The sequence below is a fragment of the Corylus avellana genome, chromosome 2 (assembly GCF_965113065.1).
Source record: "Corylus avellana chromosome 2, dhCorAvel1.hap1.2, whole genome shotgun sequence".
Taxonomy (NCBI): Eukaryota; Viridiplantae; Streptophyta; class Magnoliopsida; order Fagales; family Betulaceae; genus Corylus; species Corylus avellana.
In genome coordinates, this window is record NC_142491.1 from 5381209 (window position 1) to 5402804 (window position 21596).

Consider the following 21596-nt stretch of genomic DNA (forward strand, 5'->3'; position numbering starts at 1 on the left):
AGGCCCACTCTTGCTCAGGGGGCTGTAGTTGCTTATCAAAAATATTTGCACTTATTTAATTTGATTATTTTACACATCAAATAAAGTTGATAAATCAAACTACCTTGATAATTTTTCGAGCCTCATTAGCTTAATAATTTTCAGTTTTGATTTTCCTTAGAGCAAATTTGATTATTCCTAATGGAGGAGTCAAATGATACTTTTATCTAAAATGACTAATCAGATTTGTAAAAAACCCCCCCACATTAGATTAGCAAAAAAAAAAAAAAGCAAAATAGATATTTGATTGGATTATCCAAAAAAGAAGAAGAAGCTACATTTAGAAGCACTTGTCAAGAGAACTATTTTTATTTTTTATTGTTTCTCTTACTTGTTTTATCTTTTCTCTAAAACTTTTTCCACTTTTAAAGGGATCATTATGAGAATATTCTTTCACAATTTTTAATAAAAAAGATATTTTATAAATATGATTGACATTACTATGAGAATATGGTTTTCACACTTAACGCTGACAAATACGACATTTGAAAAATATAACCGTTGAAAAATATATAATTATTATAAAATACAACCATTTCAAAAATGTTATAGTTACAAAAATAATTATTTAAAAAATAATAATCGTTGAAAAATTATTATGTTAAACTAATTACCATTTAAAAAGTAGATTAAAATACGAATTTTACAAAAGAAATAAAGATAGAATCAATAAAGAGTAAAAAAATTAATATTTAAATGATATAAATAAAAATATAGTTAATCAAATGTAAGAGGCCTTTAACAATTCATTAGCCAAACTAGATAAAGTGAATTTTAATGAGCTATTTTGTATAAAAATTTGACTCATCAATGTTCTTATATAATTTTTTTTAGGGTTAAATATTAAATACTTTCTGAGGTTTAGTTGCTTTATTTTTTCCTTCATAGGGTTTGATTTTTATCACAGGAGGTCATTGTGGTTTTGATAATATACTAAATTAGTCCTCTGTCAGTTGATTGTTAGTTGACTTAATATGAATTCACGTGGACCAATCAAATGTTGACACGTGGCATCTACTAATTTTTTTTTATTGTTTTTTTTTTTAAATTAAATAGGTGCCACGTGTCAACATTTGATTGGTCTATGTTGACTTCCGTTAAGTCAACTAACAAAATGACTAATTTAGTCTATTATTAAAACCATAGAGACCTCCTGTAATAAAAAATCAAACTTTAAAGAAAAAAAAAAAAACTAAAGAGGTATTTAGTATTTAACCTTTATTTATTTATTTTTTTTACTCCTAGTGAACACGTGGACAACCTCCCACACAAAAGCCGAACCCAACCCCAAATTCCAAAAACCCTAAAACCCTTCTAAGCCTAAAACCCTACCCCCTAAGCCTCGCAATCTCTACCCCAAACCTTCAATTCCACACACACACACACATCGAATCGAAGCAAATCAATGGAGGTGGAAGAGGAGCAGAGAGAGACGATGACGAGCAACAAAGTGATGTGCCTTTTGACCGACCCAGAGGGAAAGCCTCTGGTAGCACCCATGTACCTTCCCCAAGACGCTGGGCCTCAGCAGCTCCAGCAAATGGTCAATAAGCTTCTCAACAATGTAAGCTTTCTAGCTTTTGTTTTTTGTTTTTGTTTTTGGCTGCTTGTGTTGTGTTCGGTGAGAAAGTGTAGGAAAAGAAAATTGAATTGTTGAACGAAGTCGGAACTTTTTTGTTGATGTTAAATTATCAAGCTTGGAAATTTTTTGTCCTTGAAGTGCTCCGTTTGGTTGTTGAGAAATTGTAGCCGAAGAAAAACATGCTTGTAGCTGAAATTTTGTTTATTTCTAGTGATTTTTTCCCCCAAACTCCAGGCTAATTAGTAAAATGTTATAGTTGTTGCATTTTGCAAATATTATAGAATTGTATGGCCCATTTATGCTAGCATCATCATCTCCCGATTTCAATATCTGGGTACTGTATTCGTGGCAGTTTGTATTGGACTTGTGTGGAACCCATGTGGACTCTTTAAATTATGTAGGTTCTAGGTCTTCACATATTTAGGAAGTTTAGGGACTAACACTGCAGGGGATATGGTCATGGAATTCTGTATGTAATAGGAAGACATTTGATCAGATTATTAGGATTGGTCTTAGCTTATGGAAAAAGCTAATGGGGTCATGCTTGTGCTTTGATGTATTAAATAGCAATGAGTTATTTTACATTTTTTCAGGAGGAGAAGTTGCCGTATACTTTCTATATTTCTGATCTGGAGCTTCTTGTGCCACTTGGCTCTTATTTAGAGAAGAATAAAGGTTAGTCAAATGGAAATGTTAGTTGAAACTTCCCGTTTTGGCTTTTGCAATTGTATTTTCTTTTAACCTTTTTTTTTTTTTTTTTGTTGAATGAGGCATTTGGAGGCTTTCTTGTGGGGATTTGATAGGGGTTGTTTATTCAATAATCATTTTGCATGGACAAATTTGCAGTTTCTGTGGAGAAGGTACTCTCAATAGTTTGTCAACCTCAAGCTGTTTTCCGAATTCGTCCGGTTAATCGTTGTTCAGCTACAATTGCTGGTATGAGATTTTGGGTTTCGCTTGCATGGGCTAATTTTAAATGATTGATGCAATTTTAAGGTCTCTTTCTCTATCTCTCTCTCTCTCATGTTTAAATTCAACTAATAACATTTGTTTGGAAACATCTCCAATTGGGTGTTTGTCATCCTGATCTCAATTTCTGGCTCCTGAAGTGAGCTAATGATATTCAATTTGTGTGGTCAACCTTTCTTAGATTTGAATTTTATACGCAGCATCTGTACCGGCATGCAAATTAGTATCATTTCATTGATTTTGTTATATCTACATCGGTGCAGGTCACACAGAAGCTGTACTTTCAGTTGCCTTTAGTCCTGATGGGCAACATTTGGCAAGTGGTTCAGGTGATACCACTGTCCGACTTTGGGATCTTAATACCCAGACACCTCTATTCACCTGCACAGGTTTGAAATCTAAGACTCTTATCAATTCTTGGACCGTTAAACATACTATTGGTGTCCAAACAACCAAAAGGAAAATGAGTGGGAAAAATAAGTGGGAAAGAGAAAATAGAATAAAATGAAAAACTTAACTTATATAACTTGCTGAAGCTTGAAATATTATATATTAAATATACACAATATTTTTTGATGGATTATTGTAGTCTCTGGAAGTATATAATGCAATTGTTTATTTTAAAGGATATCTTATGTTTATTTTAAAAATCCAACAAAAGCGCAATGTTACAATTTTGAGATTTTTGTATTATAAAAAAAAAAATCTCAAAATTGTAACTTGTGCTCTTATTGGATTTTTACGCTCACTGTTGAATGCTGCGTATTCTTTTAGAATAAAATTCTTTGATCTTTCTTTCTCTTCTGTAGAGCTGGGTTTTCAGTTAATGTAATTTCTAATGGACGGCCACTCTTTATTGTCCTCCTTATATCTATTGTATTAATAGTGAGCCTTCTCCTTATATGCAGGACACAAAAATTGGGTTCTTTGTATTGCTTGGTCACCAGATGGTAAGCATCTCGTAAGTGGGAGCAAGGCTGGAGAACTTCTATGCTGGGACCCTCAAACAGGGAAGCCATCTGGCAATCCACTTACTGTAAAGTCTTTTACTTGAACTATTGATCATTGGTTTTATTCGCACTGGCTGGTTAATTGTTAAACTAATTTTCTTTGAATCACGTGGAGAGCAAGCTCTCCTACTTGGAAGTTTTAGATTCTCTAGTGAGACGGGCCTCATGGTAATTTATTTATACGTTAAATATACCCGGAAGAGCATCTTTATTCCCCTTTTGACCGTGCATGCTTTGTATGTGCTTTTGGAAAGAAAAAAAAAAATACACTTTTTTATAAAAAAAATTTTGGGAAACCAACGGTCAGTGACATTAAGCAACAACTAATGTATCTTCCCCTTTGATCTGTTTATGCTTCCATGTTCTTCAAACGTGTACCTTCTCAATATTCTGTTCTATTGTAAATAACTAATTTTATATGAGTTTGTGAATTCTGAACTTTGATTTTGGTGTAAAACACCTTGTAGTTTATTCAAGAGGGTTTCTAATTGTATAATTGGGTTCTCAAAGTCATTATCTGGCCATTGACCTTCTTTAACAGACCTTGAAGCGTCTAACTCTGCTGCTCAAACATCAGCAGCACTAGGATTGGGATCAACCAGCTGTGCAGTAGGCTGCCTACTGTTTCCTTGATCAGCCATAACCACTAAAATCACTTTAAACAATCCCACTAGCTCTGCTATATGATGTGGTTCATGGCTGCAAAAGGATGACTGGAGCTGATTTGGAGCAGACAGAGGGAAGTAGGAGTAGATGAATAGACAGGAACGTAAGGCAGGGTTGTATAGAATAATTTTTAGGAATAGATATATTTAATCAGCAGAAGATGAGTCACATTAGCCCTGGACCTGAGTTACATAGCTATGTTCTTGGCAGACAACTTGCGTAGCATATAGTTTGTAGTTCCAAGAGCATTCTGTCAAAGTCTAAGAAGACTTGTGGAGTGACATAAATACTTATTCACTGACCTAAATTCAGCTCAAACTAAAAGACTAAATAGCATAACTGTCTCGAAACAAGGCAGGGTATTTTGGGTGTTGGGCATCAAGGTTTCTTGAGGCTTCTTTTGGGTGTTAGGGTCTTTATATGGGTTTTCTTTTTGTGGGATAACGTAGGTTTTCCTATGTATACTTTCTATGTACGCTTTTTTCGATATATACAACATTACTTATCAAAAAAAAAAAAAAAAACTGTCCCAAAACAAGGCTAAATAATAATCTGCCCAGAACTTTCTGAATTTTAAAAGACCATTCTTTTCCACATTTAGTTGGCTGCATCAAATTCCTTCTAAACTTTAACTAGAATGATCCAACTTCTGTGAGATACTATTTAGGTAAAACAAGGAATTCTAAATCGTACCCGTTTGTTTGAGAAACCTTAAATCTCCTTAAAAAAATATAATTATCTTAGAGTTTTTTGACAAATGTTGGTTGTTTGCAGAATGTCATCACTGTTGCTAGTGCTAATTTGTTTGTTTTTACTTAGCTTGTTAAATTAGTGGGCTTACTAATACATTCTCTAGACATTAATATTTGGAATCTACTATGCCCCAGGGTCACAAGAAATGGATTACTGGTATCTCTTGGGAACCAGCACACCTAAATGCTCCATGTCGTCGGTTTGTAAGTGCTAGTAAAGATGGTGATGCACGCATATGGGACATCTCATCAAGGAAAAGTGTTATTTGTCTTAGTGGCCACACACTTGCGGTAACTTGTGTGAAATGGGGTGGTGATGGAGTTATTTATACGGGGTACAATTTTATCTTAAGTTAACTTTTTCCTTAAGTTCTTACAGTTTCGATGCAGTGCTATCAGCATAGCTCTATAATTGAAGACTTCCTTTTTGGTTGACTTGTAAGATCGTATTTACTTAAAAAATACCCATGAAACTTATTTTCCATCTTTTGTACATAATTTTTTATTAGGTTCAGTTGATTAATGACCTTAGTCTTACACACAAGTGCTTCACTGTCTTTTCAGCCTTGAAACAGTGTGACTGCTCTGCCATTTACTTTGTGTATTTTTTGTTTTTTTGTTTGCTGGGAGCAAGTCTGCTTTTAAAGTTGAAAGAAGAGAAAGGACCCGTTTGTTCTTTTTAGAGGGTGCTTTTTGTTTGAAAAAGTGTTCTGATGTGACATAAAGGTGAAAATAGTTTTGAGTGATTTGTGTTTTGGGTTTGTTAATGTTTTTGTTTTTGTTTTGAAAAGAGAACACAAAAGGGAGAAGAAAAGAGTGTTATCAATCAAAGCCAAAATCATTTTGATTCTACTTCTACTTATAGACAATCTTCCTAGAATCAAGTATTATTAAGCTTTGCTGGCCTAAAAGCCATTATCCAAGCTTTAGTGTGCTCTGGATTTATAACTACATCCTCTCAACCATTGCAGCTCTCAGGACTGTACTATCAAAGTTTGGGAAACTACACAAGGGAAGCTAATTAGGGAATTGAAGGTAACTAGATGATTCTTTTAAAGTCACGATTTCCTATGGTTCTATTCCTTCTTTCCTTGGCATTATCAAAATGCTAATTGCTATTGTAAATGTTTTTGTTACATTATTATTATTATTATTATTATTTTCTTTCAAACCCTCTCCAGTTACTAGTTTAGTGTATTTGCATTTCTTTATTAACTATTTAATGTTATCTTTATAGTGTGTGTGGTCAACTTTGTTGTTGCCTGTGGAAGTTCTGACCATATTTTGATAAAATGAAAGCAAATTCTTATTTTTGAAGACATCCTCTTCACATCTCTCCTTTCTTATGGATGGTAAAAAAGAAACAGAACGATTACTTATGTAGAAGTGTTACACTAAAACAATATACTTTTGTCTTCTGATTTTGTTCAAAACAAAACATTCTTTTTCAGATTGTTTTTAAATCCTTCAAAAAATTCACGTAAGTTTGATCTTTGTATGAAGAGATGATTCTAATAGGCAAAAACTGTTAATTCTTTCCTGATTCTATTAATTTCCTTAATTTTATATTGTAATACTTGGAGGTCTTCTTGTATACCTATTTGTTTCTCGGTTTTTAATGGATTTATTACTTGTTAAGAAAGAAATGTTCTTCTTAGACATATTCTGTTATGTCCTAAGAAATACCTAACGTTCAATTTCAATTGAGTGCCCAAAAGTCCCCTTTTGATTCTCTTGTCTCTTTGATATTTGTAATGTCTATCAAATTTGAGATTATATTCTAATTGTACTACAGAAGTGAATGTTTTTCATTGAGCACTATGCAACAATTCCTGTTCTTACTTGGATTATTGGAGAAAATGAAATTATAAAATTTGTTCAAGTATGATGTTTGCCTATGATGGATTTCTTTTGAGTTCTGAACATGGATAACTTGCTTCAATTGTATGGTATATTGTTATTGTTATTGTCTGTTATCGTTACTCATCTGTTGTCGATTGTGTCCTGGTATCCTACCTGTGGAGTCATGATCTTGAAATCCAATTGTTGATGCCATTTGCCTTTTCCTCTACTTTCTCCTTTTTTACGAACTTTTTCTTTGTATATATGATATTTGTTTCAGGGTCATGGGCATTGGGTTAACTCTCTTGCATTGAGTACTGAATATGTTCTTCGCACTGGGGCTTTTGACCATACAGGCAAGCAATTCTCTTCTCCAGAGGAAATGAAGAAGGTAAGTTTCTGTTGGTTGCAAATTAATTTTCGTAGTATCCCTTGCATGTCTTTTTCTGTTTCTTAAAATTTACTCGTTTGCTTTTTGTCACTTACACTGCACATTAATTCATCAAATCTTCGACACCTTTGTCTATGCTGTGATTTGACTTTTAGGTTTCACAACCTGAAATCCTGTGACACTTTAAATTTATCTACTCAAGTCAGTACTGAAAAAATGCAATTCAATTTTTTACCACCTTGACGTAGATTCTTTGGATGTGCATAGATGGGGATTTGTTGTATCTCTCTTGGGTATATTATTTGTCTTCTGCATTTTATTCAGGAACTTAGTTTCTGATCTTTTGTCCTATCGCCTCTCGCCTCTTGTTGTAAATGTTGTTTGGTTCTGTTCTAAGTTGATGAGACTTGTCACATGATGTCTCCCTTCGGTTAAAATTAAGAATCCCCTCTATTGCCATACCGCGTCTTTGTGTACCTTATTTTGGTTAAAGTAACTGAGTAGATAATAAATGTATAGTTTTTGGGTGGTCCCTTGGCAATTATTAGATTAATAGGAATTAGGAATCTCTGAGTTATGTGATTAAAAGTATTTTTCTCTTTTTTTTTTTTTTTTTTTTGTTAGAGCAGAGTTCTGTTTCTGTAAGTCTAAAGAGGGATTTCGGGTATGAAGGCCAATTATAAACAAATCTGGGGTCTTTTGGTGGAGAGCATGGTAAGACTTAAAAAAGAAACAGAAAAAAAAAATTGGGAGGAATTTGCTGGATTAAAGCTATAACCTCTTATGCGTAACCTTTCAGAGCCTTGAGGAATCAGACCTATAAGGGCTCTTGTTATTTTTCTGGCAATTGTGCTCCATTTTTATCACGTGGCTTTTCTTATTGATCACTTCCTTTCGTTCTCTCTTTTTTTTAAAAAAAAAAAAAAAAAATTATTATTGGCCTCCTAATTTTTATGGGCACCTTCAGTATTGTCATGTCATCTCAAGCTGGCACTTGTATGTTGGACTTCTTGCAACCATAGGTTCTTTTGTCATGTTAGACTTGGACTTCATGCATGAATTCTTTCTGTTTTTCTCCATCTTCCTTTTGTTGGAACTAACCTATCAAAAAAAATCTTCCTTTTGTTGGAACTAACTGTTTTTTGTACTTATAAATATAGGTTGCTTTGGAAAGATACAACAAAATGAAAGGCAATGCCCCCGAAAGATTGGTTTCTGGATCTGATGATTTTACTATGTTCCTTTGGGAACCGTTTGTCGACAAACACCCAAAAGCTCGCATGACAGGTCATCAACAGGTACGAATATTTTCTGATGTGATTATCTGTCTTCATTGCAATCTAAACTGTTCATCGTTCTTTGTTTTCTGGAGCCAATATTACTCTTGTTTCCCTAGCTTGTCTTTTGTGCCTGAGAGCTATTGACCAAGAGATGTGGGGAATCTTTTTTTGGCATCAAAGATGCTATATTCACACTTCTTTCTTAGTTCTCATAAGAACATACACCGATTTCTACTACACTAAAAATATCATTGTTCTCAGCTGACTTTAAGTCTTATCCTTATGGCTGGCAGATACTTGAGAAGCCCTCAAAATACTCGTCATGCTTTTTATGTATTTATAAGTAATCAAAATATCATTTAGAAGCGCAAAAAGGTGCACTTAGGTGCATATGAAGTATACAAGAGGGACACTTGACTAGAAAGAAAAAGACGGTAAAAAAAATCATGTCCTTTTCAAGTACCTGAGAAGCCCTCAAAGTACCCTAAACACATACTTAGAGATGGAAAAACAAAGATCAACTGTCTTGTCCTTTCCTGCTGCCTGTGTCTTTAAATATCATGTCGTCCTGTTCTGCAGAAATGCAATTATGAAGGTTAAGTGCATCATAGGCTTGATAATTCTTAGGCAGAAAAATTTCAAATCCTTTTTGTTTCCCACTCTGCAGATCTCCATGTTGTGCCAGTTTTGAATCCTAGAGTCTAACATGAAGTTATTTTTACTTTTATTTTTCATTTTTTTTAACTAGAAGTTATGTATTGTACCCTGGTTTTATTATCTTTATATAGAAGGTTAGCATATTCAATTGCACGAATCTTGCTCTTTAAGCATAGAAGTTGAGGTTTGTACTTGTTGCTTTCCAACAGCTTGTAAATCATGTTTATTTTTCACCTGATGGGCAATGGGTGGCGAGTGCCTCATTTGATAAGTCTGTCAAGTTATGGAGTGGTGCTACAGGGAAATTCATTGCTGCTTTTCGGGGCCATGTTGGGCCTGTTTATCAGATAAGGTTTGAACTGTTCCGTGGTTTATGTAACTCCATTCACTTATATTGAAGCTAATATCTATGTTGCTTGTTGCCCTACAGCTGGTCCGCAGACAGTAGGCTTCTTTTGAGTGGTAGCAAGGACTCCACACTGAAGGTAACTTTTAAAAACAATCACCTTTTCTTCTGATATTTACAGCTCCTGAAATGACTAGGACCCTTTTGTTTCATGTGGTGTTGGAAACGCCATTTCTATGTTAGGCATTATGGGAGAATAGATCTAACCAGGAATATATATATATATACACACATTTTTATCCAATGGTTGATTGGGTTTGCTATGTCAGCATTGTGGGATAAAAATGTGATATGTCATTACTCATATATATATATATGGTACCATTTCTTCACAATTAAAAGACTTATGCACCAAATGGAATAGACCCATGGCAGATGCCTATGCACCACACTAAATTTGTTTGTAATTCAGTTTGTAATCATGAAGATTTTTTTTCTATCCAAATAAATAAATAAGTATCCCTCCCCCTTTAGCCGAGGAATGCTACAATGCATTCTACAAACCATCTCCCCACCATCTCTTCACTTTAACATTTTGATTTTTTCAAAAAGACAAAAAAAAAAGGTTAAGAGAGAAGAGATGGTGAGGAGATGGCTTGTAGAATGCAAAAGAGAATATCCCCCCTTTGGCCCATCTCCATACCTCAACTAAAACCTGCCTGCAGAATTCTAGGCTTTGACCTTGTCCTTTTGCCATGTACATGGTATGACTTTAGAAATGACACAATTTTAGTCTATGCATGAGTATATTTTCAAATTTGACTAGGAATTATATTCGTGTAATTTTAGTCTATGCATGAGTATATTTTCAAATTTGACTAGGAATTATATTTGTGTAAAGCCTTTGCTTTAGAGCATGCATATCTAGATGCTTTGTTGTAATGTGTACCTTGCCATGAATGGACATATCAGTGACATTTGATTGAAATTTGTTAAAATTGTCTAGGTTTGGGATATCCGGACACGGAAGTTGAAACAAGACCTTCCAGGCCATGCAGATGAGGTATGTTCTGTACCCAAAAATAAGGGCGTTTTATAATTTGTTTTTTTTCCTGTTTTATTTGACATTTTGATAACTGCGTTTGGAAAGGTTTATGCTGTTGATTGGAGTCCAGATGGTGAAAAGGTCGCCTCAGGTGGTAAAGATCGAGTATTGAAGTTGTGGATGGGTTAGATTAATTGAGGCCAAATCCATGCTTGAAATGTCAAACAACATGGTTTTTCCACAGCTTTTATAGGCGTGGGATTACTGTTTATATGATATCAGATGCAAGTATATTAAGTGATATGTACTACTGGAGTCAGGAGCTGAAGAATCAGTAACAGGGTGGTTATTGCAGAAAAGCTTTATTGCGTCAGCATTGCGGTTTTTCGCCCACGGGATGTTTCCGCAGATTTGATAGTTTCGACCACAACTCGCCCTGAGGTGCCCGAGGAAGAATATGAAAAGCTAATTTACTTGCCTGGCTTTCCTTGTGGCTTGTCTTAAGAGTGAGAGTACAGAAACCGATTTACTTGTCTAGGTTTGTTTACAGAATTTAATACCTTTCTTAGTTGGTGTTGAAGATACAGTTGAAACTCATGGTGCCCTGAAGCATCAGTTTCATTTTTTGACAATGGCAATTTTCTTGATTTTAATTGGAAAGCAAAAATATATCCTTGTAATTTACTGCTCTTTATTCAGCTTGCCTATTTTCTTGTTTGCTTTGATTTTCTTTTGCATTGGGTATTCACTGATAACCCAAATTGTCAATAACCCGTGTTCTGCTAGAATTGATGTAATTGCTTGTATTTTCTAACAGATGGTAGGAGGAGAGATTGGTTATTCTCTTTGTTCAGGCCAGAATGGCAATCCCCAGTGAACAAGTTTTCCTTCAAACTAATCAGAAAAAAAAATCTCTAATTTATTCTATTAAATTGTTGTTTCTAAAATGCATGTTATTTAATTACATTATTTGAAAGAAGAGATACTCCCTATTTTTCTTATAAGATATTAAATTATTTGAAAAGAAAAGTAGTAAATAATTTATTCTTGCCAAACTGAACAGGTTCATAACAAATTGCATGGCTTCCATTCGAACAACATTATGCAGACAGTATTCATCCCAAAAAAAAAAAAAAAAAAAAAAAAAAAAAAAAACCATTAATCAGACAGTGAGGAAGCCCATTTCCTTCAAGCTTTCAATGGTGTCCCTAAGACACACTTCCGAAGGAATGAAGCTAATACCCAAACTTTTGGCTTTGTCTTGGGAAAACTTGTGTGTTGGCAGCAAAGGCTTGTCATCTTCTAATCTGCCAAAAATGATAACCACATGTGACTCTTTCTGATTGTTGCTCTTGAATATGAGGGCTTTGCCCTTTTTTTTTTTTTTTTTTTTTTTTTTTTGAGGAAAAGTACACTTTACCCCCACCCCCAAAAAGTTTGGAGCGATTTTCATTTCGACCTCTAATGTTTCAATTTTTGTAATGCACCCCCTCAAACTTGCAAATTTTTTTCAATTCGACCAATGTTATCTCAAAATTCTCATATTGCCCCTAATTTTTTAAAAAAAAAACAAATTTTATAACAAGAATTCGGTGGCCATTTTTGCACTCTCAAATTTTTTTTTTTTAATAAAAAATGAAAAAATTATGGGCAATATGAAAATTTTGGAATAATATTGATCGAATTGAAAAAAATTTACAAGTTTGGGGGAGTGTATTGCAAAAATTGAAACATTATAGGTTGAATTGAAAATTGTACCAAACTTTTGGGGAGGGGTAAAGTGTAATTTTTTCTTTTCTTTTTTCTTTTTTACTTTTTTGACTGAAACCCAAATATGAAAACATTGTCCACTGTTTGTCCCTTGGCCTAGCAACCTAGTACGATTAAAGTAATGACTTGGCATTATTATTACCGTATATTCAAAAGGAAATGTTGCCGAGAAATTTGACTGGTTAATAACCATCATTAAAGAAATGAACCAATTGAAGCAATAACACTAAAACTAACCTCGCATATGCATTAATACATGCAAATTGAATTTAGTTGTTACTTAGAGCATGTTTGAGAAATATAGCTTTTAAGTCAAAAAACGCTTTTTGGCAAAAATTTAATTTTTAAGCTTTTGCCAAAAATGCGTTTTGATTATTTTTTGGGTAAAAAAGTCAAAGAAATACTTTTGAATTTTTTTTATCAAATATGCCAGTTTTTGTTTAGCATAGCCTTTTCAAGCTCTCTAAGGCAATCCCAAACAAGCTCTTACTATGAAACCAATAAGGAACATTCAGTATATTGCAAGTAAAAAACTCACTTTTCAGGTAGATGCGCACTTGGGTAATGTTTGTGCAATATCTTGAAAACCTCAGAATAGTGTGTAGTATTTCCAGCTAAACAATATCTGCCACTAGCAGCAGGAGTCTCAAATGCCTGAATATGTGCATGTGCAACATCTCTAACATCAACAAATCTATAAATTCCATCAGGAAATATATGAGTTCCTGCAGCCAGGAAAAAAAGAGAAAAAGTTAACCAATAGCATCACAAGAATCATATGGAATGATGTGGCTGGAAAGTCAGTAAAGTCAGTATATAAGCATTTTGTGTAAAGCATATAGGTTGAATCTCAACCCATATGTTTCAGGTGGAATTAGAGAGGCTGGCACTATGCAGATCAAGGCCAGGTTTTGCAACCACCTTCAAGTGAACTCTAAGTTATAGAGGAACTTTTACATTCCTTGTTATCAGCACCAGAATTCAGTAAAGGCTTCGGTGAAAAGAAAAAGGAACAAGGAAATACCAAAGAAAGCAACTCCTGGTCATACTAAAAGATTTGGAAGTTATGGAAGTCCAAATTTTTAATTGGAACTGCAGAAACCCTAATATGTTACTGCTAAGTCTCATAAAATTCATAAAACCTACATATAAAATAAACAATAAATGCACTTGAATATTAATAACTTTGTTAGAAAGAAACACAATATAGATAATGCTCATTAGTTACAAAAGAGTACCATTCAAAAGCTTCAGAAATACGTCAGTACTAAAAGTAGGAGTTGGCTGTATGACTGGTCCAAGAACAAAGTCTGGGTTTATTACTACCAAGTCAATGCCACACTCTTTAGCAAACTTCCAAGCAGCCTCCTCAGCTAAGGTTTTTGAGAGATGATACCACAGCTGAAAGTAAAATTCATAGCTCACAGAGAAAGCAAGGTAAATTTGAAAAAGCAATAGTAAGAGCTGTTGAACAGCACATATACATACCTTTTCCTCTTTACACATAACTGGATCTGAAAACCAAGTCTCATCGACAACCAAATCAGGTGTCAGAGGTTTTCTGTTGAAAGTGACTGAAGCCATAGAAGATGTTATAATCACTCTCTTGATAGAAGGGACTTTTGCACATGATCTAAGAACATTAACAGTTCCCTTCACTGCTGGATCAATTATTTCTGACTGAACCATGTGACAAAATATGGAAGTAGCTCCCATAAGAATAGATTTATTAAACTAAGCTATCAAAAGCATAATAATATTGGACAAAATTGAATACATGCTATGCTGTTCAACAGTTTTATCAAGCGATAATTGTTTTATGCATTACACAGTAGAACTTCTCCGATGCCTTATGTGCGTGATTTCTATAAACAATCTAGCATTGACTCACATAACTTAAAAGCCTAGGAGCACTACATTCAAGGATTGCTGGTTCCAGCAATGTTGAGAAAACACAAAAATTCTCTTTCTTTGAGCTACGGTGAGAAAGAAAAACTGATCAGATTTTGTAAAGCCTCGACATATGACATATGTATCCTTCCTAGAAGCAGCACAGCAGCATACTGGTATAGGTGGTTTTTGTTGTTTTAATTGGTGTGTAGTTGCATTTTGGTGGGATTTTGAAGCTTGTTTCAAAGTCTGTTTTCTGCTGTTTTTGCAGATTTGTAAAGTGCTGTTTTTGCAGATTTGTAAAGTGCTGTTTTTGCAGATTTGTAAAGTGTTCAGTTTGTTTGTATAAAATGATCTCTTTCATCCAAAAAAATAATTAGATATTGCTAAAACAAGGGGGGCTGGCATGAGATCCCTTAAGTTGTTTTAAATCATTAAATACAAACAAGCATTGACCATATTTGCAGCAAAAATTAGAACAATGTGTAAGCGATACAATGCATAGGCAATAAAAATAATATCATGGGGTGAACCTGTGGGTCATTAGCCACCAAATAAACTGGGGATGCTATATGAAAAACGCCTTGGCATCCATCAACTACAGAATCAAAACATCCTTCTTCCAGTAAATTTGCTTTGAATAGCTTAAGTCTTTCTTTAGCTCCATCAAGTGCAAGTAAACACTCTGTTTTCTTTCCATCATCTGTGGAATATATTTGCAGAAAAATTTCCATTGGAATGATGAGAAAAAAAAAAAAAAAAGCATAAGAAATAACAACTTACTACAGATGAGACAGTTTGGTTGGATTCCTTGCACACTCATAGCAAAAATTGGTGTCAAAGCTAGCAAATTTATTTGAAGGATTCACTACAGCTCATATATTTATCATTGTTTCCAAGGATTCACGGTTCACTAATCAAAACCACATCAATATATATATATATATATATATATATATATATATATATATATATATATATATATATATAGCTCATATCTCAAAAGCAAGGAACACTGAAACCCAGAATTTATATTACGCTAAAACATTGCCTGACACAATCAAAAAAAGAAAAAAGAAAAAGACGATGAGACACAAAATAGAGAGAGACAGGACAGCACTGACTTGGGTCACGAAGTGTAGCTTTGACAGTATACCCACGTTGAAGAAGGAGCTTCACCACCCATGAAGCTATGTAGCCTGAAGCTCCAGTCACGCACACTACCTTCTCTGCTCCACTCATCCTCTCTCTCTCTTTCTCCCTCTCTGTCTCTCTGCTTAACTCTCTGGCAATTAGAGCGGTTGACTTTTTATTTTTTAATTTAAATTTTTTTTAAGAATGTTAGCTTACAAAATGTTTATAAAAATAATTCTTACAAAGTAACATGGTAGAACATGGGAGATGAATTCAAATTTTAAAAAATTCACTTTGTAAGTGTTTGTTTTGTAAGAAGTTTTGTAAGCTTAGCATTTTATTTTTTTTTGGAAAGATAAATTTTATTAATAAAAGTTAAGATTACAAAAGATAGGAAAAAGAAAAATGAAAATACAAAATAAGGATTCAAATAAAAACGTAAGCCCATTACATATAATACGTAATTCAATTTTGCCTTTGCCTTGGGTCTTGAATGTGCAACACTCCCACTCAAAAGCTAAATATGAACGTGATCCACATCCCCTCTCACTTACTTATACTATTGAAAATGATTCTGAAAAATATTATTGTCTAATTTATGAAAAATAAAAAAAATTCAAACCCTTAGTTTTATTACCGTGTAAAATGCAACATTGTTGTTTATACTCAATGCGTAATTGGGAGGTTTTTGTTGAAGTTGTGGATGGGCTAGTTTAACTGAGGCCAAATACATGCTTCTTTTTCTTTTCCTAAGCAAAAAGGTAGATGGAGTGAACCAATTGTAGCTATTCTACTTGAACATGACCATTGTAGCACTTATCCACCGGGAGTCGCACATGAGAAGCTTAAAGGTAAAAACTGCAAGCGCTCTCTTAAATCTGACTCAGTCTTAGCCCACCGGCCATCAAATAAATGCTTGAAATGTCAAACAACATGGTTTTTCTGCAGCTTTTATAGGAGTGGGACTATTGTTTACATTATATCAGATGCCAAGTTATTTAAGCGACATGTACTATTGGAGTCAGGAACTGAAGAATCAGTAACAAGGGTGGTTATTGCAGAAAAGCTTCATTGGGAGGTGGGTCATTTGGGAAGCACAAGATGGATTGACAGTTTTCATTATTCAAAACACCTGAGGACTAGCAAACCCTACCCAAAATGAAGCTCAGAATGGACCTAGTGGTATTAGAAGGTTTAGGACCTATGGTGATGAGAAAATCAAATGGAAAATAGTTTGGTTACTCTGAGCTTGAGGGAGCCAAAGCCCCTAAATTTCATACTCAGATGAAATATGCTAAAGAAATTGTACAATACCTTTTGTTCAAGATTTTCTGAACCAAACACCACATACAACTGATAAAAGTAATTACCTTTCGTTCAAGATTCTCCGAATCAAAAACCACATATCCCTAGTTTTCTCCTAAGAGATTACATTATTTGAAAGAACAGATACTCCCAATTTTTTCTCTTAAGAGATTACAATATTGGAAAGGAAAGATACCAAATATTTTATTCTTGCCAAACTGAACAGGTTGATAACAATTTGCGTGGGGTTCCCTTTTAGCAACATTATTCAGACAGTGAGGAAGCCCTTTTCCTTCAAGCTTTCAACAGTGTCCCCAAGAGTCACTTCCAAAGGAGTGAAGCTAATACCCAAACTTTTGGCTTTGTCTTGGGAAACCTTGTGGACCGGCAGCAAAGGCTTGTCATCTTCAAATCTGCCAAAATTGATAAACATATATATGTGACTCTTTTCAATATTTTTTATGAATGTAAACAATGATTTTGGTTGATAAATGCAAATTCTTAACTAAACTGATCATTTTGTAAGACGCAACATCTATGTACTCACTTTTCAGGTAGATGCAAACTTGGGTAAAGTTTGTGCAATATCTTCAGAACCTCTGAATAGTGTGCAACTCTTTCAACTAAACAATATCTGCCACTAGCAGCAGGAATCTCAAATGCCTGAATATGTGCATGTGCAACGTCTCTAACATCAACACATCTATAAATTCCACCAGGAAATGCTGGGTTTCCTGCAGCCAGGAAAAAAGGAAAAAAAGAAGAAGAAGAAACAGAAAAGGTTAACTGATAGTATATCACAAGAATCATACGGAATGATGTGGCTGGAAGGTCAGTAAATTTCTGAAGGCAAATAGAGTTAAACGCAAATTTCTACAGGCAACTCCTGGTCATACTAAAAGATCTGGAAGTTATGGAAGTCCAAATTTTTAATTGGAACTGCAGAAACCCTAGTATGTTGCTGCTAAGTCTCATAAAATTCATAAAACCTACATATAAAATAAACAATAAATGCACTTGAATATTAATAACTTTTGTAGAAAGAAACACGATACAGATAATGCTCATTAGTTACAAAAGAGTACCATTCAAAAGCTTCAGAAATACGTCAGTACTAAAAGTAGGAGTTGGCTGTATGACTGGACCAAGAACAAAGCCTGGGTTTATTACTACCAAGTCAATGCCACACTCTTCAGCAAACTTCCAAGCAGCCTCCTCAGCTAAGGTTTTTGAGAGATGATACCAGCGCTGAAAATAAAATCAAAGCTAGCTAGAACGATTACATCTGAAAATATTTGGCAGAGTATGATTACAAGAAAAAGCAAAAGAGAAATGCTATACTTACCAAATTTTCTCCCCAAAATTGCTTCTCATATAATGTGTCACCATCCCATGAGATGATGACACAATTCGCAAAATAATAGATCTGATGGGATGATGACACATCATTTGAGAACCAACTTTTGTAGGAAAAATTTGGTAAATGTAGCATTTTCCAAAGCAAAAGAATCTAGAAGCTGACATGGATATGCTCACAGAGAAAGCTAGGTAATAACAAAGACAATTTGGATAAAAGAAAAAGTATGGCTCACATTGTGCTGCTATTCTCTGACATTTCCTCTTCACTAAAAATATAACACTCTAGTTCTTTCATTACCAGTATCTTCATATCAACAGTATATAAGAGTCCAAATAAAGATAAACTTGAAAAGGCGATATTAAGAGCTATCGAATAGCACATATACATACCTTCTCCTCTTTACATATAACTGGATCCGAAAACCAAGTCTCATCCACAACAACATCAGGGGTCAAAGGTTTTCCGTTGAACATAACTGAAGTCATAGAAGATGTTATAATCACTCTCTTGATAGAAGGAACTTTTGAACATGATCTAAGAACGTTAAGAGTTCCCTTCACTGCTGGATCAATTATTTCTGACTGAACCATGAGACAAAATGTGGAAGTAGCTCCCACAAGAATAGATTTATTAAACTAAGCTATCAAAAGCATAGATTTATTAAACTAAGCTATCAAAAGCTATTGGACAATTGAATACATGCTATTCAACAGTTTTATCAAGCAATAATTGCGTTATGCATTACAAGGTGAAACTTCTCCGATGTCTTATGTGTATCATTTTCATAAACCTAGGCTACCTAGTGTTGACTAATGAGTAAGGCTAGAAACCACATTTTTATCTCACAACTATCCTACAATGCTAATGTGGCAACCAACTCTTAGATCAGTCTTTGTTAAAATAAAAAATAAGAAAATCCCATGGTTGATTGGACTGCCACATTAGCAGTGTGGGATAGTTGTTGGCAAAAAATGTAGTTTCTAGCATTTCTCTGAACTTTCATAACTTAAAACCTAGGAGTACTACATTCAATGATTGTTGATAACAAAGTTGAGAAAATGCAATTGCAGATTGACAAAGTTGTGAAGATGAAACTTTCTCTTCATTTAAGCTACGGTGAGAAATAAAAATTGATCAGATTTTGTAAAAGCCTTGACAATTGTATCCTTCCTAGGAGTAGAGATTCCCTCTGGAAAATAGAGGCAGTTCATTGCCATTGTTTGAGGTAGAACCTGTCTCTAAAAAGTTTTTTTTTTTTTCTTTGGGGAAGCCTTGGGGGGGGGGAGGGTGGGGGCTGAGTATTTTAGGGGGGCTGTTTTAAATCACTAAATACAAACAAGCATTCACCAAATTTGCAGCAAAAATTAGAACATTGTATCCCTTACACATTGCATAGGCAATAAAAATAATGTCATGGGGTGAACCTGTGGGTCATCATTGGCCATGGAAAAAACAGGGGATGCTATATGAAAGACGCCTTGGCATCCATCAACTACAGGATCAAAACATCCTTCTTCCAATAAACTTGCTTTGAATAACTGAAGTCTTTCTTTAGCTCCATCAAGTGCAAGTAAACACTCTGTTTTCTTTGGATCATCTGTGGAATATATTTGCAGAAATTTCAATTGGAATGCTAAATTTGTTAGTATCAAGCTTTGAATGAAAAATAATAATAATTAAGAGTAAGGAATAACAACAACACACTACATATGAAATACTATTGTGAACAGACTAGGTAAATCTACCGTTACATCCTATACAAGATTAGCCATGCTAGAGTGATCTTTTTTAGGTGCACTTGGGAGTTTGTTTATATGCCTGATCCTCCCACCTTCTCCTTCTCCGATTTACTAAAAAAAATAAAAACAAAAACAAAATTAAAAATAACACGCATGTACTTTTAGTACAAACATAGGTTGGTTTAATACTTGGTTTCCACTTTTTGGTTACAAAATGGAATCCAAACAACTAGTTTCAGGACAAAAATTTTCTCCAACCCAGTTTATTAAATTGGCATTAATCCTTAGAACAAGATACACATTTTCTAAGGACAAATGCCACATTAATAGACTGAGTTGGTAAAAATTTTCGAGGAAAATTGTCTATAGTTTTTAGTATAGTGATACTCATTTTTCTATTCTAAAAAACCTTGTTCAACGTTGGGGGTAAAGTTCTTCTAAAATACGATTGAACCAAACCGATCGGTCTAAAATTTCAAAATAACTAGTTTGTGTCGTATATATAAGAGGACTAGCAGCAGCTTCCCTAAATATAGGAAAAACTACTAAGAAATCACCTTAATTAGACTCCCTTAGTGTTTCCTAAACCAAAGGAATACCAAGGAAAGCAAAAGTGCTACCCTAGATTTAGGGTTGCACTTTTCGTTCTCTTAATATTATTTTAATATAAAAAAACTTTTTCTTTCTTCTAGTATTTATTTGAAAAAATATTTAAATAGTTTATCTTTCCTTTCTCTTTCCCCTATCATTTAATTTTTTAAAAAAAAATATTTAAATGATGTAAGAAAAGGATAAGGGAAGCTATAGCTTGGTTCCCTATATTTAAGAAAAAACCAAGGAAAGCTCCTACCTACTAGTGCTCTCACACTCGTAGCAAAAACTGGTGTCAAAGCTAGAAAATTTATTTGATGGATTTTTTTAACTCATATATTTATCATTCTTTCCAAGGATTGACAGTTCATTAATCAGAAACCACATCAATATGTTATATATAGCTCATCTCAAAAGCAAAGAACCTTAATGCTAACAAAAAAACATGAAAATTTATATGGGAATTTCAGAGTAGAACCCATAATTTATATTACGCTAAAACATTGCCTGACACAATCAAAAAAGTTTTTTTTTTGTTTTTTTATAAAAAAAAATAAGACGATGAGACACAAAATAGAGAGAGACAGCACTGACTTGGATCACGAAGTGTAGCTTTGACAGTATACCCACGTTGAAGAAGGATCTTCACCACCCATGAAGCTATGTAGCCTGAAGCTCCAGTCACGCACACCACCTTCTCTGCTCCACTCATCCTCTCTCTCTCTCTCTCTCTCTCTCTCTCTCTCTGCTTGACTTTATAGCAGTTAACGCTTTTCTCCTACTTTGAATTATATTTTACATGTTCATTTTTATGTACATCTTTATTGACTTATTGTTGGCGTGCATCCTTTTCAACCTTAAAACGTCTGCATATGGACCTAAACACCACTTGTGGCATGGAATTTTCATACTTTGAGTGCTTCCTATTGTTTTCTTGGGATCGGGAAGTTGGATATGCTTGTCAGTTGCTATCTGTGTTCGCCATCAATGTGTATTTTCTTACAATGACACAATCAAGATATGGATTCTCTCTCTCTCGCTCTCTCTCTCTCTCTATCTCTCTCTCTCTGCTTAGCTTCGTTTGTAAATAATTTTGTAGTAAAAGTCGTACTATGCCAAACACTATTCAACACATTAAAAAAAATGGACTAATAAAAAATTGGGCTGACAGCAAAATTAATATTTTTTTACGAGGAAAAAAAAAAAAAAAAGAGTAGATATGGCATAT

At 34.1% G+C, this 21596-nt stretch overlaps 3 protein-coding genes across 5 annotated transcripts; 1 reads left to right on the forward strand and 2 right to left on the reverse strand.

Annotated features, from left to right (window-relative positions):
• The first annotated feature begins 1329 nt into the window (after window positions 1-1329).
• On the forward strand, window positions 1330-11273 carry LOC132167109 (WD-40 repeat family protein / notchless protein). The gene is made up of 13 exons (XM_059578006.2): window positions 1330-1603; window positions 2215-2296; window positions 2468-2557; window positions 2854-2979; window positions 3499-3626; window positions 5154-5353; window positions 5990-6053; window positions 7141-7251; window positions 8412-8549; window positions 9398-9540; window positions 9619-9673; window positions 10541-10597; window positions 10685-11273. Exons 1-13 carry the CDS (start codon window positions 1445-1447, stop codon window positions 10766-10768), a joined length of 1437 nt encoding a protein of 478 aa, XP_059433989.2. The 5' UTR covers window positions 1330-1444; the 3' UTR covers window positions 10769-11273.
• Window positions 11274-11741: 468 nt separating this feature from the next.
• LOC132180665 (phenylacetaldehyde reductase) lies at window positions 11742-15481 on the reverse strand. Of its 3 annotated transcripts, none has more exons than XM_088513147.1 (6): window positions 15364-15481; window positions 14773-14942; window positions 13838-14029; window positions 13590-13750; window positions 12888-13082; window positions 11742-11886 (listed from the first exon to the last, which is right to left on the reverse strand). In XM_088513147.1, exons 1-6 carry the CDS (start codon window positions 15479-15481, stop codon window positions 11742-11744), a joined length of 981 nt encoding a protein of 326 aa, XP_088369273.1. The 3 variants fall into 3 exon arrangements, with proteins under 3 accessions (XP_088369273.1, XP_059449550.2, XP_088369272.1); XM_059593567.2 differs by having other exon boundaries at window positions 12888-13074; window positions 13588-13750; XM_088513146.1 differs by having other exon boundaries at window positions 12888-13079; window positions 13575-13750.
• Window positions 15482-16883: 1402 nt separating this feature from the next.
• Window positions 16884-21080, reverse strand: LOC148587239 (phenylacetaldehyde reductase-like). Its single transcript, XM_088513142.1, has 6 exons — window positions 20963-21080; window positions 19463-19635; window positions 18428-18619; window positions 17764-17926; window positions 17226-17412; window positions 16884-17091 (listed from the first exon to the last, which is right to left on the reverse strand). The coding sequence occupies exons 1-6, from the start codon at window positions 21078-21080 to the stop codon at window positions 16947-16949; spliced, it is 978 nt and encodes a 325-aa protein (XP_088369268.1). The 3' UTR covers window positions 16884-16946.
• Window positions 21081-21596: the final 516 nt, after the last annotated feature.

Coding starts and splice junctions, on each gene's coding strand:
- LOC132167109 (XM_059578006.2), top strand. CDS start 1,445: ATGGAGGTGGAAGAGGAGCAGAGAGAGACGATGACGAGCAACAAAGTG. Junction 2,980..3,498: donor ACCTCTATTCACCTGCACAG/GTTTGAAATCTA, acceptor CCTTATATGCAG/GACACAAAAATTGGGTTCTT. Junction 5,354..5,989: donor GATGGAGTTATTTATACGGG/GTACAATTTTAT, acceptor CAACCATTGCAG/CTCTCAGGACTGTACTATCA.
- LOC132180665 (XM_088513146.1), bottom strand. CDS start 15,481: ATGAGTGGAGCAGAGAAGGTAGTGTGCGTGACTGGAGCTTCAGGCTAC. Junction 13,751..13,837: donor TTATGTGTAAAGAGGAAAAG/GTATGTATATGT, acceptor TTTTACTTTCAG/CTGTGGTATCATCTCTCAAA. Junction 13,080..13,574: donor TTGAATGGTACTCTTTTGTA/ACTAATGAGCAT, acceptor TTTTTTCCTGGC/TGCAGGAACTCATATATTTC.
- LOC148587239 (XM_088513142.1), bottom strand. CDS start 21,080: ATGAGTGGAGCAGAGAAGGTGGTGTGCGTGACTGGAGCTTCAGGCTAC. Junction 19,636..20,962: donor AGCTACACTTCGTGATCCAA/GTCAGTGCTGTC, acceptor TATATTCCACAG/ATGATCCAAAGAAAACAGAG. Junction 17,927..18,427: donor TTATATGTAAAGAGGAGAAG/GTATGTATATGT, acceptor TTTTATTTTCAG/CGCTGGTATCATCTCTCAAA.